The 16,928-nt window shown below is 40.4% G+C and overlaps 1 protein-coding gene across 7 annotated transcripts in view; it reads right to left on the reverse strand.

Moving 5' to 3' along the window:
- Positions 1 to 16,928, reverse strand: part of St3gal6 (ST3 beta-galactoside alpha-2,3-sialyltransferase 6) — a 61,399-nt gene that overhangs the window by 20,500 nt on the left and 23,971 nt on the right. For 4 of the 7 annotated variants that reach the window (XM_031364161.1, XM_031364163.1, XM_031364159.1 and 1 more), the window contains 2 exons: positions 7,687 to 7,868; positions 4,197 to 4,274 (listed from right to left, as the gene is read on the reverse strand). In XM_031364161.1, coding sequence (XP_031220021.1) covers positions 4,197 to 4,274; positions 7,687 to 7,775 — 167 coding nt within the window. In that variant the 5' untranslated portion in view covers positions 7,776 to 7,868. Of the gene's footprint in view, positions 1 to 4,196; positions 4,275 to 7,686; positions 7,869 to 9,795; positions 9,936 to 12,589; positions 13,494 to 13,574; positions 13,607 to 16,928 lie in introns of those variants that run through there. The other 3 variants (XM_031364162.1, XM_031364166.1, XM_031364165.1) reach the window with 3 other exon arrangements.

A 16,928-nucleotide genomic window follows, 5' to 3' on the forward strand; every position in this document is an offset into this window, starting at 1 on the left:
ACTTCCTTAACCTAAAGAAAGAGATGCCCATGAACATACAAGAAGCCAACAGAACTCCAAATAGACTGTACCAGAAAAGAAATTCCTCCCGTCACATAATAAAACACCAAATGCACTAAACAAAGAAAAATTTAAAAGCAGTAAGGGAAAAAGGTCAAGTAACATATAAAGGCAGGCTTATCAGAATTACACCGGACTTCTCACAAGAGACTATAAAAGCTAGAAGATGCTGGGCAGATGTCATACAGACCCTACAAGAACACACGTGCCAGCCCAGGCTACTATACCCAGCAAAAGTCTCAATTACCAAAATGGAGAAAACAAGATATTCCATGATGAAACAAAATTTACACAATATCTTTCTACAAATCCAGCCCTAGAAAGGATAACAGATGGAAAACACCAACATAAGGAGCAAAATTACATCCTAGAAGAAGCAAGAAAGTAATCTTTCAGTAAACCCACACAAACCTAATTCTACCTCTAACAACAAAAATAACAGGAAGTAACAATTACTTTTTCTTAATATCTTAATATGAAAATTAATGTTACCAACATATCCTAATTGACTGAAATTAAAAAATATGATTGGAATTAGAAATTTGTTGGCGAGCCGGGCAGTGGTGGTGCACACCTTTAATCCCAGCACTTGGGAGGCAGAGGCAGGCGGATTTCTGAGTTTGAGGCCAGCCTGGTCTACAAAGTGAGTTCCAGGACAGCCAGAGCTATACAGAGAAACCCTGTCTTAAAAAACCAAAAAAGGAAAAAAAAAAAAAAAAAGAAATTTGTTGGCTGTCATCCAATGGTATCTCTAATTTGGTAATTGGAAAAATAGATCCAATATTGTACAACCCATGTACATTTTCTGCTTGTTTGTACATGATAGTATCTTGCTGGGTTCCACATAAGGTCTTGAAATCAGGCTTCTCCTATCTCAGCCTATTAGTAGGATTGTTTACTTGATGTTTTTACACTATACTATGGTTTTCAGAACAGCTTACATATTTCAAAAGTATTCATATAGCCAAAAGAAAAATAGACAAGTAACCTGGGAGGTAGTTTGTAACAGAACATCTAAGAGTGAGACTGAATGCTTTGCTTGATGTTTGTAACTATTATATCAAGTTTGAAAATGACGACTTTATAAGTTACTCTGAGATGAATGCTTTTCAAAATCATTACAGCCAATGAACCAGATTCTTACCCTCACCTAATGTTTGTGCCACCCTCCAAACAGAACCATTGTTCATTGAAACAGTTGATGAATGACTTCACGGATAGACCATCTTAATACATACACCATTTCTTAAATGAATGTAACCTGTTCTCTGTGGGCTGAGAAAAAAGTCACTCACTCAAGTCAAATAGCTTTGACCATAGGAGGAAGTCTATATCCAAAAATTGTGCCTACAATTCATTCCTTGGCACAGCAGAACTGTCAACTCTCAGCTTAGCTACAATGGAGGTAAAATCCTTTGGTGATGTGAGTGTCATTGAAGTATATAGCCTTATTACAATGAACTCCAATGTCTAAAAATTGTTCTTATTTTGGGCTTGTACCACAGTAAGAGCCAAGATTTTAAGCTCTACTAAAAAGAAAACAAATAAACAAAAAGACTTTATCTATTTATGTTCACTTAAAAAATACAAGTAGTGATGTATTATTTTAAAATATGCAGTTAATGCCGGGTGGTGGTGGCACACACCTTTAATCCCAGCACTTGGGAAGCAGAGGCAGGCGGATTTCTGAGTTTGAGGCCAGCCTGGTCTACAGAGTGAGTTCCAGGAAAGCCAGGGCTATACAGAGAAACCCTGTCTCAAAAAACCAAAAAAAAAAAAAAAAAAAAAAAAGGCAGTTAATATGTTTGGAGTTATTTCAAATTTATATTGAGACAAATATATGCATTTTCAATATTGCTGTAAACAAGCATCTACATGACTGTTCAATAGACTGTTTTATATCAAACAATTTTTATAATACTCTTTTATTGTTATAATATTTTATAAATTTTAAAGAATATTACAAAATAAAAAAACAAAAGGTATTGTAGGTATTAAAGAGGAGTCTCTGGGAGGAGTTGGGGTACAAAAGGGAAACAAGAATGTGATGTAATTCTACTTATTTAAAATATGTTTTTAATATTAACAAATTCAGATAAATTGAAATCATGTATCTTTTTTCATCATATGCAATAAAACTTAAATCAATAAAAAATAAAATAATTGATGAAAAAATAAATGGGTGGATAAACTTTAACTCAGCATCAATTATTAAGGGATCATTATAAAGTAGGAAAAGTGTTTATGTGTATTATTAAAGAGAGAGAAACGATCTTAACACTTCCAGTAGCAAGGTATTTTCTCCCTCCAGGACTACAGAGGGGCTACAGGGCATGACTTGGCAGGCTTCACTGTAGGCTCCGCATAGGCACTTTCTCACTTTGTCCAACAGCTGGGTGCTCATATTTAAACATGCAGGCGGAAACCAGAGTGAGGCTCAACCTTTACACAGCTGCATGACAAATAGAAATAGCGATAGAGCAAAACCTGACAGGCTTCCAATTTTAATCCTGTCCATTACAAAATGGCCTTGCAAAGGAAACAGGTAAGAGCACAGGTAGGACCGTGGGCAAATGTACGTACTCACTTTGGCACCGGCAGTGACAGAGGCCTCAAAGGCTAGCCAACCTGCAAATGTCATTTTAAAACTGGTGCCGATTCTCCAAGTCCAGGACCTATACCAGTGAGGAGGAAGTGCCAGATCTCCAGCTTCAACCTGGGAGAAGACCCAGATCCTCCCTGTCTTCTTAAAGAAGCAAAGCTGGAAAACATTGTACCTATGATAAAGGGTTCTCTTCTTCTGAGCTGGTCAGAGTGATATGACAATAACAGTAACCAGTAACCAGCATGTGTTTGTAGTCAACCCTCGATTTGTTGCTTACATTTATGTTCTAAATGAAATGATTATTTGGCACAATATGTCAGACATAGCAAGAACCTTGATAAGTGTTAGTTTTACTGATAATAATTATGAATATCACAATTCATACTACATAAATTAAAATATCTTTTATTACAATGCAGCTCTACAGTTGCCACTCCTACAAAAAGCTTGTTATGGTTAAGTACAGGCAGTGAAGATCTTGTTTAGAGTGGGAGCCATTAGCCCCCACTCTCAGTGAAATCTGCACTCAAGCCTGATTCTGAGATTCTTTCACACAATCCAGCTTCCTCCCTAGCAGAGCTTCCTCGGGGAACCTCTCCTGGCTTTACTCTATCTCTGAGGAGTTGGCATGCTCATCCCCAGAGAGCACTGTACAAATGACAAGCACATGCCTATCTGTCCCTTTAACTGCAATTTTAGATTACTCACTCAGCAGTCCTAAACAAATAGTCCTAAACATAACCTAGGGAGAAGGGAGGCTCAAATATTGTGTTAGACAATTAAACATGCCTCACCGAGTTTGTGATCAATTTTGTTATCTAAAAGTGCAGGGCCTGGAGAGATAGCTCAGCGGGTAAGAGCACTGACTGCTCTTCCAGAGGTCCCGAGTTCAATTCCCAGCAACCACATGGTGGCTCACAACCATCTGTAATGGGATTCGATGCCCTCTTCTGGTGTGTCTGAAGGCAGCCACAGTGGACTCATATACATAAAATAAAAGTGTGTCGCCTGGCCATCTATCCAAGCAGCAGCGCCTGGGGACAGAAATGATTGTAGCCTAAAATTTCTGGAAAGCACGAGGATCACTCACTGTTCACATTACATGCAGATCAATCATTGGCATTCTGTGCAATTCTGTAAAAGTGAGGAGAAATTTCTAATGAAGAAATCCTAATAAAAATACATGATCATGTTTATAGTGCACGGGGAAAGAAGTCTCGAATAACAAAAGTAAAAAATAGAGTGGGAAAGGGGTGGAAAAAAAACCCTAAGAATAGTTGTTTTTTTCTGATCAGATACAAGTAGGTCTGTCCAGTCTCACTTGAGCCACTCCCACGCCTTTCCTTAAAACATGCTCAGAATGCTCACTAAATACACAAGAACAGACTATTCAAGCTCCTTGCCCTCTTTCTTAAACATGCAGGGTCTACCATGTACCAAGGTTTGCATGAAAAGGACAAAGAGTGTGAAAAATGAGCACAAAGACAGCCTGCAAATGTTGGATGGCCAACATTTTTGGTCTAATTTTTACCTCAGGAGATCGGCGAAAGCCGGCTTTTTAAAACAATTCTTGACATTGTTTCTATTCCTCATTTCTTCAGCTGGGAACCTAAGAGACAGAAACAGCGGCAGTGAAAAACCAGGAATCCTGCCCAAGGAGGAATGTGTACTCTAGGAACCCAAGGGGTTCCACTGCTGACCAGCCTTGTAGGCAGAGGCCATGCACGCATGCAATCCCACGAACACGCACATGCACACCCGATGTTTAACACAGCCTTCTCCAAATCCTGCACAAGCTTGGGAATCCATGAGTAAACGTCAAGGGACAATGGAAAAGGCAGTGGTGACTTTTGGGGTGGGAGGAGCAGTGATTCACAGGAACCTAAGTAGGGTTACCTCAGGGTGGGAGTCAATCCCACACTCTAGTTTTAGAAGACCTCAAAGGCCTTTGAAACAAAATGCAATCCAAGTGCACATAGCTTCCATCCATAAGTCATATGTGGGACACCTAGTGACTGCAGATTGTGGAAACTCCTGACTTAGTAACTTCAACAGTCTTGGGGATGTCTTGAGTCACACCACCGAGAGCCATATCTCACTGCTCTAGGTTCTTGGCCTCATTGGTTCCTGAATGGAATACTTGTCTCTATGACTTGAAAGGGTATTGAGAAACACTAGGGAAGTAAATGGGGCAGAGGATGGGAGGAAATAGCCTGCAAGGAGCCAAGCAGTTGCACATCAGTGACCAAGAACTCACTGGTCACTGAGGATATGAAGAATCGATGCTTTAAAACTTAATTTTAAAAAGTGAATGAGGAAAAAAGTTAAAAATTAGCCTCTTTCTACTATAAATAGGACTCAATGTGAATAGACTGAACCTTTTATAGACAAATTATTTTCTTTTCTGTTTCAAAGTGTAAAATCTCCACAATTAGAACTAGTAAGCTACTGAACAAGGAGGATATAATGAGATATTTTCAGAATTCTGCAATGGCAAAGACCACTTGGTTTATACGTAACAACAACAGATGTGGTCAAACATCACAGGAAGCTGCAAACACTATATTATACTCAACGAGTCTATTACTTCATGTCTAAGGTTAGAAACAGAGAAGCAACACAATGACAGAAAATAAACGGCTGTTTTAGAATATTAGGAAGACAAACTTTAGGTGGCTTTGAAAACAAAGACAATCACTTGTATTTCTTTTTCCTTTTCATTTGTATGTGTTGTATATATGTCACATAGGTGTGGATGCACCCATGTGTGTGCATGTATGAGTGAAGAAGACCCTACCACAGAGTGGACAGCACCTGCAGCTAGGTAACCCAGATAGAAAAAGATCAGAGGAAAAAAGCAACATAGCTTATTTGCCCTTTTTGCTTAGGAGTGTGTCTGTCCTTCACTAACACAGATTCCAAGTTCTATCTTCCAATGTGAACTAACACCCAGTAATCTTGAAGGATGCTGCAGCTCTTCATCAGAAGACTGGGTCTGCAGAAGCATCCAGCTTCTCAGGCTGAGTGACTACATGATCTGAGCCTCTCTCAAGGTGTCAGATAGCAGCTGTGGAGTGAGTATCCAGCTCCTATCATGGAAGCCATTCTAATAAATCCCCTTGTATAATGTATATATATTCTGTGAGTTCTATTCTTCTAGAGAAACCTAATACACATAGTAACATAGCAAGCATTTTGCTTTTTCTTCATTTCTTCTATTATTAGGAGGTGGCAGGCATGAAGGGAGAGTCTCCCATGGGATGATATTCATTAAATTCTTAATCAGACTTCAGAGTTCTCTGGCCCAGCATTTAGGTCTTAAGGCTAAAACTGTAAGGCCAAACTACCCACCTGGCATTGGGTTTTCTTCCAGTAGTATTTGCCCAACTTTATTCCATAAGAAAGCACTACCATATTTCTTCAGTGATGGAAGTACAGAAAACAGAAGCATGGGATTTTTTTTTCATCTCGCTAGAAACAACCTAAGATCCATTGAAACACTGACTAAGCACTGATCTTCTGTGTAAGATAGGAAGTTAGAATTATGTGTAAGATAGAATTATGATCTGATTTATTTGGATTTAATTGTGTACCGACATCCATCTACAAATTAAAGGTCAACTAAACTTTATTCTTAGCCGACAGGCTGCTATGGGAAGTATGAAAAACACACATAAATTTCTCTGCAGTATGCCTTAACATTTTAAAATATTTTTTACATTAAAGCTACTTTGAAATACATACATACTGCATTTTTAAACAAAGGAAACTGAATATAGAGTGTTCATGTTAGCAGTAACAACGTAAAACTAATGCTGAGTCCCAGACCCGCTTAATTCGAGAAAATGAACTATTGTTTAAATACGGACTGTCATGTCTGAGTGAAGACAGTCAATACTGTTGCTTTACTGGGAAGTTAGTGGTAGGTTGAGGCAGGACGGGGTGGCTCAGAGGCTAAGAGCTCGTATTATACCTGGAGAGGACCCCAGGTCAGTTCCCTGCACACATGTTGGGTAGCTCACAACCATCTGGAAATTCAGCTCCAGGGAATGCAATAATACCCTCTTCTGACCTCTATTGGGTATCTACACATCCATACCTATAATCACACAAAAATATGTACATACATATACAAAATTAATTTTTTTTAAGAAATAGGGCTATCTAACAGGGTTTCTTTCTTTAAAAATCTCTCATGTGTGTGTGCCTGTATGTGTGTGTTTGGGCATGTGCTTGTATGTGTGTATATATGTATGTATTTGAATATATGGGTTTGTGTGTGTGTACATTTATGTATGTATATGTGCATTGTGTGTTCCTGCATGTGTGTACATATGCATGTGTGCGTACAAGTGTGCATGTACATGCAAGTGTGTGCATGTATGCATGTGTATGTGTTTATATGTATATGTGTGTGTACATGTTTATGTGTATATGTGTGCAAGTGTGTGTGTACATGTGTATGTGCATGTATATGTGCATTGTGTAAGCATGTATGTGAGTGTGTGTGTATGTGGATGTGTGTGCATGTGTATGTGTGCACAACCATGCATCCATGTGAACATGAATAGGTGTGAGTGGGTTTGTGTATGTGTATATGAATTTGTGTGTCTGTGTGTCTGTGTGTCTGTGTGTCTGTGTGTGTGTGTGTGTGTGTGTGTGTGTGTGTGTGTGTGTGTTATGTTTTTGTCTTGTTGCTCTACCGCTCTCCCTGAGTCTTTTGAGACAGTTTCTCACTAGACTTGGAACTAATCCTGATTTTTGACTAGCCATCACTAATAATCTTCCCATTTCTAATCCATCCCTCCTTCCCAGTGTTGGGGTTACAAATGTCCAGGGTCCTGCTTGGTTTTCACATGAGTTCTAGCAATCTACATCCAGGTCCTCATATCCGTGCAGCAAGCACTTGACCCACTTGACCCACTGAGCCATCTCCCTAAAATTTTTAAATCGTTAAATGCGGGTCAAGGGGAGAAGACTAGTTTGAAAGTCATGTTTGCGTAGTAAAATCTGAAACTTACCAATAGCCATTTGTTCCCCACAGGATACAGTATAGCACATAATAGAGGAAGATAGAACTCAGGAATATAGCCACCAGGTACCCTTTCATGGCTGGCCTGCCTGAAACAGGGTCCAAAGCAAGAGGAGATGAATATGCAGAGGTCTTCTATGATGGTTCAAATACATGAATTAGTAAATAAATCTAGAGAGAAAGAAGAGAAAAAGACACGGGTCTATAACATTGAAAATGCTCACTGAACATACAAAAAAGGGCAATTCTGTTTATTCTCGTAAGTAGCCTACCAATATATGATACAAGTTTTCAACAGCCAACAGTTTTGAAGTATCAAAGCTAGGGGCTTCCCTAAAACTTCTTCATGTTTGGTAAAGCAGTAATAACTTCTTTCAAAAACAGAATTTACATATCTCCATACCCAAAACCTTGTTTCAAAAACACTGAAGAATATCTTTTTTATTTTGATCCTTCTTAATAAAAAGTAAGTATGTAAGTATGTGCTTGAAAATGTGAATAACCATTTTACTTCCTTGGAGCCTGAATTGAGTTAAAATATTATGCATAACAGTTTCAGAGCTCATTTTCAGTTTTTAAAAATCAGGAAAAACATTAAAAATTTTCAACTTTTAGATGTTCATATTTGACTTTTGAACATCACAGCATAGGTACACCCAGTTTTGTTTTGGATTAGTGTGTTATTCATTGTACCTTCGTAGTCAGAAAAAATATAGAAGACAATCTTCTCTAGCGTGCAAACATACACAGAACACTTTATGGAACAGAAAGTATAACCAGTGGTTCTCAACCTATGGGTCACAACCCCTATGGGGTTGCACATCAGATCCTGCAAATCAGAGATTTATATTATGATTCAGAACAGTAGCAAAATTACACTTATGAAGTAGCAACAGAATGATTTTATGGTTGGGGGTCACCACAACATGAGGAACTGAGTTAAAGGGTTGCAGCATTAGGAAACTTGAGAACCTCTGGAAACATCTGCAGTATGTTTGCTTGGTACCCCTCTTCTTCTCTTCAAAAACAGACATGAAAAAACTCCTACTTTACTGTGTGATTAAATGCAGAAGGCAAACAATATCTAGTACTATAGCACTTCTTTTTATTTTAGCGCATTTGACTTTTACCCTTACTAAGGCCCCAAATGATCTAAATAATTGCACATACCATTCCTTTCTTTCTTACCCATATCTAGCAACCTCAGTCCAAGCACCTGAGTACACAAAGTGAGGTCAGGCTGGAATCATTTGCAATTCCTTCTAAGAGGAAAGCAAGTGAAAGGAAGGAAAATAAGTTGAAGTAAAAAAAAAAAACCTTTGTATTTTAATTGTGTATCTGTTTGAGTGTGTGCACATACACATGTATGTGTGCATGCATGCGGACACCAGGGTCAAGCTCAAGTCCCATTCCTCTTCAGTTATCGTCTTCTTTTTTCCTTTTTTCTTTTTTTTTTTAGGCACTGTCTAGTAGGTGGTCAGACAGCCCCAGTGACCTTCCAGACTGCCTTCTGAGCAGTGGTAGCACACATCTTTAATTGCAGCACTCAGGAAACAGAGGCAAGCAGAGCTCTGTGAGTTTGAGGCCAGCCTGGTCTACAGAGACGAGTTCTGGGACAGCCAGGGCTATACAGAGAAACCCTGTTTCCAAAACCTTGAAAAAAGGAGGGGGGCTACCATGCCCGGGTATTTTAAGTGTATTCTGAGAATGGGATTCCCGCCCTCTCCTCATGGCTGTATAGGAAGTACTTTACCTACTAACCTATTCTCCTATCCCCTAGCTTGAAATCTTAAGCCACTTTTTCCCTTTGTAAATGGAACACATGAAGTAAAAATTAAGTTTTTTGTTTGTCTTTCTAACATAGGGTCATCTCAAGAATCACGATTGTCCTGGGTTTCTCATAGCTGACACTCACTGGTGCTAATGATAACGTAGGCAATTTGCTAAGCAGCTCTAAACTGTAATGACCACCTGACAGAATTTGCTTATCACCTGTCAGGCACCCCTCCCAAATACCATTATAATAAATTAGTGTCAAGTAGCAGGAGAAAGCAAGTAAACAAGGGAGTTAATCGTGTAAGCTTTAGTCCACACACACCTGTAATTGAGTTTGTGTATTTCACCTGAGGGTGGGGGCCTTAGGGCAGCCAGTTTGCTTGTATCTGAATGCCCACACATGTCTACAAGCCGAAGCACACCCTCAATGTCAGCAGATTGTCACACTGTCCTAGAAAGCAACTGAACACAGTCCAAGGTTGTCAAAAAATAATGTTCAAAACAAGCATTTACATTTCTGTTCAAAATAACATATGCCATGTAAATACCTAATAAAGATATAATTTACTACTATCAGCAAAATTTTGAAAATATAGTTACACATAAGGGCCCTAGAAAAAGATGTTAGTACTTAGCACTCAATCTCCCTCTTATGATCCCTTAGATCATACTCTTAGGGGTAATTTTAGAAAGCACAGCATTATGTGTAAGTGAAAATCTTGTTATTGTCTTGTTTTTCACTCACTAATGTGTGGCTCAACTGAAAACAAAGAAATGTAAAAAAATGTTCTCTTTTGTTTTTCCTTCAAAAAGTAAAATAAACCTGCTTTTGAAGAGATGTTGTACACAGCACTTGAAAAAAAAAAAAACTTAGGAAGCTTAGGTACTTTCTAGAATTTCATGGCCAACTTTAAGCTTTGATATTCAAGGTACAAAGAAGGCCAGGGCCAACCAGGATATCCTGGTAACAAACATGTAGGCCCCTCTGTTTATTCACAGGAAAAAGCTTCCACAAATAGACCAATTCTCTAATTATAATATGGTAAATGGAATGATTATGTTGCTTGGAGCAAGAGTATACAAAGGAAAACCAGCCAGGATTTTACATAGGATATGTGGCTTCACAAAGCCACAAAGGCCTAAAATTTAACTTCCACAGAACAAGCAAGTGCATTTTAAGAGCTTGACATTAAACAGGAAAGGTAGCTGATTTTGGAGCACAGTGTCTTTCAAACCAGAGAATCATAAACTTTAACATGTGGACTGAGGGCTTCAAGGAAGTCGGAACTCACCTAGAGGATACAGGATGAACTTTTCCTCGGTGCCAAAATAAGCTTTAAAAATGGCACCACTTTGGGCTGGGAAAAAGGTTTCCTATGTGTTCGCTATGGAAGCATAAGGACCTGAATTCTGACCGCCAAAGAAGCTGGATGTGGATGTGTTTTCTTTAGCACTTGGAGGGGATGGAGTCAGGAAAGGGCAGATCACTGAGTAACCAGTGTAGCAAAACAAATGTACTCCAGGTTCAGTGGTTCTCAAAAAATAAGGAAGAAAGTAATGGAGAAAGATACCCATTGTTGACCTCAGGCCTGCATACACATAGGAGTAAGTATCTCTCCCTCCCCCTCCCCCTCTCCCTCCCCCTCTCTACCTCTCCTTCTCCCTTTCCCTCTCTCCCTCCTCCTCCTCCTCTCCCTCTCCCTCTGTCTCTCCCTCCTCTCCCCCTCCACTCCCCCAAAACACAGTTTTTTTTTTAAGACAACAGCTTTCCCTACTCTTCAATAAGAAAAGAATGTACTGATCTTTTAAATTCACAAACAGCCAGCAATTGTAGCAATGCCTGTAATGGCCACAATAAGCTTGCTAAGTGGCTATGTGGGTGCGCGCCTCTTGATGATAAAGGTTGTCTCCCATCACACAATTTAAGAGAGAGAAAAAGAATTTAGTCTGTCCCTTAGAGATCTATTCCAGTGTCACCCTGTCATCTCAAGATAAAAAGTAAGAGAATTATCACTTAAGACTTCCTCATGGTACGTTTGTTGGTATTGTTCTGGAAGTGCTGATAACCGTGAAGAGGAGCCATCTCTAGAGCAGAAACCAAGGGTCAGTACCAGCCAGGGTGAGATGGGAGCCACATGGCCAGGTTACCGTCCTAAACATGAGATTCTTAATGCCTACAGAAGTTTGAGGATTGCTACTCTGGGATTCACTATAGAACTATGAGGTAGGAAAAGAAAATTACTGGGCTTGTTGAAGTATAGAGACCGCAGCAGATGGTACATACAGTAAGTGCCCCAAATATGACTTTATGTTTCCTGAAAGCAGGCACGACCTGTCCCTGTCGTATTTTACTCCCAGCACAGGGCCTGACACACAGAAGTTGCTGAATAGAGGAGTGTTCCATTTAGTTACAGATAACAAAACTCAATGTTCTATACTAATTCTTCGCTGTAAACGCCTAGCATGTGGCACATGCCCAAAAAATAATAATGATGACATAAATTCATTGAGAAATGAGCACTGGTATTTGACAAAACATCTGGGAAAGGATTCTGGTGTATCATCGCTTGCCACCCTGATAGCCACCCTTAGAGGAAGTGGTAAGCTTGCACAGTTGCTATTTTAGGAAGAAGAAACTGAAGGGCTGAGAGAAATATCCCACCTGACACATAGCAGAACCATGACTCAAACCGTATCTATCATAGCAGGATCTTTATGCGTACCACCTCTCCCAGAGGCACCCTTCACAGATGAGCAGTTCTGTGCTTCTAACACCAGATCAAACATAACAGAATGTTTCTATAGCTGCCAATTCCATCCATTTCTTCAACAGAATTAACGCAACACCAACTAATAAAGTAGAAAGCTTACAGTCTGACACAAACTCTGCCGAAATAAAACCCTATTATTCTCAGCCCTCTTCCTTCCAACCTGCCCCTCCCTACTGTACAAAGCAAACTCTAGAAAAATGGTACTAGAAAAATGGTCATATTTTTCTTTAGGGGGCCTCTTAATATTTTCTCCAGCCCAAGGGAGCTTGCTAATCTCAACTGCCAAAAAAGAAAAAAGCATGTTCATTCAACAACAGTAGTGAAAACTCCCCAAGTCTAAAATACCTTGTGGGTCTTGAAATCAATATCATTCAACAGCAGGTCGGAAACAGCAGCGGTGTTTGCTTTTTCCAATACTGGGCATTCTTAGACCCCTGCTGTCTGGTTTCTATGGCTCAGTTTCCTCTTGGCCTTTCTCCAGGGGCTTCTGAATAACCATTTGTAGACTAAGCCACCCCCACGATCTGGTGCTGATCTTGGTTCAGGAAAAGACAGGCTGCAGAGCCCAGACATAGCAGCTCAATAGTTTGATCAGGTTCCTGCAGAGGGCATTCTTTGCCAAAGCTGGTTCCCACTGGTAGGTTCCTACATTAGGGCACCCTTTTCTAATTGTCTGGATTCATTTATTTATATTCTATCTCACTTGCCCCTCCTCCCTGCAGCTTGGCAGCCAAACTTTAGTTTTTATTTCTTATAAGTGACTAAGGTCCTAAACCATGTCCCCATGCTCTCTGTGGGGAAGCCTTCTTGTGCTTCCCGCTTGGCCAGTAATATATGACTTAAGGGTTCACACTAGGCCTGATCTCATACCCAGAGTGCTGATGCTAACACCTAGTAAATTACATATTTGTGCAAATTAGAAAAGAATACCCGACTAGCTACATGCATGCCTGTGGGGACCCAATACCTATGATTTTCAGCGCAGGTAGCTCCAGCTGTGACTTTCTCCATCACCCTTCCAGTCTGGGGCTCACCTCTCCATCCTGATCCAGGAACCCTGCTGATACCTGTGTCTATCCAGCCCTCTGCTCATCCTCAGCTCACTAACACACGTTCAAACTGCCTGGAATAAGGTCATCAGAGCTCGCATCCTGCCTGCCTTCCTCTTGACATGTTTGTGATTGTTCTCTACAATTGCATGCCCATGTGGGAAAAAAAACAAAAAGCTTGAGTCTATGTTAATTCTGTCTTAGTCAGGGTTTCTATTCCTGCACAAACATCATGACCAAGAAGCAAGTTGGGGAGGAAAGGGTTTATTCAGCTTACTTACACATTGCTGTTGATCACCAGAGGAAGTCAGGACTGGAACTCAAGCAGGCCAGGAAGCAGGAGCTGATGCAGAGGCCATGGAGGGATGTTCCTTACTGGCTTGCTTCCCCTGGCTTGCTCAGCCTGCTCTCTTATAGAACTCAAGACTTCCAGCCCAGGGATGGCACCACCCACAAGGGGCCCTACCCCCTTGATCACTAATTGAGAAAATGCCCCACAGCTGGATCTCATGGAGGCACTTCCCCAACTGAAGCTCCCTTCTCTGTGATAACTCCAGCCAGTGTCAAGCTGACACACAAAACCAGCCAGTACAATTTCTAACATTTAGATCCAGCCCTGAGCCTGAGCCGCCTAGACCCAGCCATCTCTGCTTAGCCCAGGTCTTACTGGAAACACTGGACCTCACTTTGACAGATGGGAAAGCCTCAGTTTTCAACTCACAACCTCCCTGTGAAGTCCAGTCTTTATTACTTTACCTGATGGTCCATCCTAATGTGTAGGGATGGCTGTCTTACATCTGAGACCCTTGACCCTCTAGAGACCATAGCCATGTAATTAACAGCATAGTTTATTATGCACATAATAAATGCATAGCATGGTATTAAACCCTTTGGTACATAATAATTAAGTCAAGAGCTTTAAAATACTCTGGGAAATTGTTAATAACACTCAAAGCAGTGGTCATAGTTCAAACTGGCAACTATCTGATTTCATAGCCCACAATTTTAAACTGTGTATTAGTAAAACCATAATAACTGTATTTTAACTATTACATGATAAACTTAGAAAACTATAATGACAGTATTTTAAAGTTTAACAGTATGAGGGTAATTATACATTTTAAATCTAAAACAAAAACAGACTGGCAGGTAGCTCAGTGCCAGAGCATATGTTTAGTATGCACAAGGCCCTAGATTCAATTTCCAACACCACTCAAATAGAAAGTAAATAATGTTATAATACACATTAAGTAAGTGTTTATTAGAATACACTGACTCAGAAATACTAACCTATCTCACAAGAAAAAGATAGTTTAAGGCATTGGTGGAATTTTCTGTTACAAACACCTGGAAATTTTTCACTAGGCTATAATTAAAGAAATAAAGCACATATGCACGATTATACCAAAGGAAACTGGTTTTTTTAATGTTGTTATTTGTTGCTATTAGTTGATTAAAAAATATTAAGATGAGGCTGGAGAGATGGCTTAGCACTTAAGAGCACTGACTGCTCATCCAGAGATCCTGAGTTTAATTCCCAGCAACCACATGGTGGCTCACAACCATCTGTAATAGGATCTGTTGCCCTCTTCTGGTGTTTCTGAAGACAGGGACTGTATACTCACATACATAAAATTAATAAATCTTAAAAAAAATAATAAGGTGAGAAAACCAACTACAAGTAAGCCTATAGAAAATTATAACTTGATTTTTATCCCCTCCAAAAACAATCATTTTGAGTAGTCTCAACCACTGTCCCCAACTACATAAATTCTGCCAATTTCTAAAGCCATGGCTGTTTTTCTTCTTACTGGCAGCAAGGCAACATCATGTATAATTAAGTTTCTTTGTCTCCCATTCACCAGTTCTTTGACTAATGCACTAATCTTCAGCCACACTGGCTCTTCTCTCTCTCTGTCCACAAAGCCTATGCTTTGCCAGACAGATTTCATCATGTGCATGTGCAGACAGCCTGTTTCATCTACTTGAATGTAAGCTGTCATTGCCAAGGCAAATGACCAAACCCCCTGCACTCCCCTACCCCTACTACAGGGAACAAGTTCATGGCAAATATGAAACAGGGAGAAATCGCTTTCAGCAGAATTTTTATTTATTTATTTATTTATTATTATTTTTTTTTATTTTAGATATTTTCTTTATTTACATGCATATTTCTCCATTCCCAGTTTCCCCTCCAAAAAACAAAAAAACAAACAAAAACAAACCCCTGTTGCCTCCCCCCTCCCCATGCCTGCCACCCAGAATTTTTATTTTTAATAGCACAGCTGGACACAAAACCACTCAGCTACCAGCAACTTATTGGGTGCTAAAAATAAATGAACTAAAGTTCCTGTTTTTAGAACTTCTCACTTGACACTCCATTGCACATACACAAGAAAGTGTTCATGGGACTCTGCAACCTCTATGTACTCCTGCTTTCTCTCAGGGGCCCACTTCCTTCCCACCCTTCTCCCTCCCCTGTCTTCCCTCCCCCTATGTCTCCCTTGTTTCACCTCCTCTCTTCTCTTCCCCCTCCTCCTTTTTTCTCTCTCTCCTCCCTGTCTCCCTCTCCCCTTTCCTCATCCCTCCTTCCCCTCTTTTACCCCCCCTCTCTTTTTGAGATAAGAGTTTCTCCTGGTGGGACCTGTGTGCAGAGGGCTGTGGAAGGTAACCCAGTCACAAAAGAACACACATGGTATGCACTTACTGATAAGTGGGTATTATCCCAGAAGCTTGGAATACCCAAGATACAATTCACAGACCACATGAAGCTCAAGAAGAAGAAAGACTAAAGTGTGAGTGCATCCGTCCTTCCTAGAAGGGGGAACAAAATACCCATAGGAGGAGATACAGAGACAAAGTGTGGAGCAGAGACTGAAGGAAAGGCCATCCAGAGACTGCCTCACTTGGGGACCCAGCCTATATACAGTCACCAAACCCAGGCACTATTGTGGATGCCAACAAGTGCTTGCTAACAGGAGCCTGATTTGGCTGTCTCCTAAGAGGCTCTACCAGTGCCTGACAAATACAGAGGTAGATGCTCACAGCCAACCATTGGACTGATCACAGGATCCCCAATGGAGAAGCTAGAGAAAGGACCCAAGGAGCTGAAGGGGTTTGCAGCCCCATAGGAGGAACAACAATATGAACTAACTAGTACCCTCAGATCTCCCAGAGACTAAACCACCAACCAAAGAGTACACATGGTGGGACTCATGGCTCCAGCTGCATATGTAGCAGAGGATGGCCTAGTCGGTCATCAATGGGAGGAGAGGCCCTTGGTCCTGTGAAGGCTCTATGCCCCAGTGTAGAGGAATGCCAGGGCAGGGAGGCAGGAGTGGGTAGGTTGGTGAGCAGGGGATAGGGGGATGGGATAGGGGGTTTTCAGAGCAGAAATGAGGAAAGGGGATAATTTTTGAAATGTAAATTTTTAAAAAATTATCTAATTAAAAAAAAAGTCTCTGTGTAGCCCTGGCTATCCTGAAACTCACACCCTGTTGATCAGGCTGGCCTCAAACTCAAAGATCTGCCTCTGCCTCTCTCTGCCTCTGCCTCATTGCACTAAGATTAAAGGTATGTGCCACCACTGCCCTTCCATCCACTTTTGGAGTAGTTTTTTTTTTTTTTTTTTTTTT

The sequence above is a fragment of the Mastomys coucha genome, unplaced genomic scaffold, assembly GCF_008632895.1.
Source record: "Mastomys coucha isolate ucsf_1 unplaced genomic scaffold, UCSF_Mcou_1 pScaffold12, whole genome shotgun sequence".
In the NCBI taxonomy this organism is placed as follows: Eukaryota; Metazoa; Chordata; class Mammalia; order Rodentia; family Muridae; genus Mastomys; species Mastomys coucha.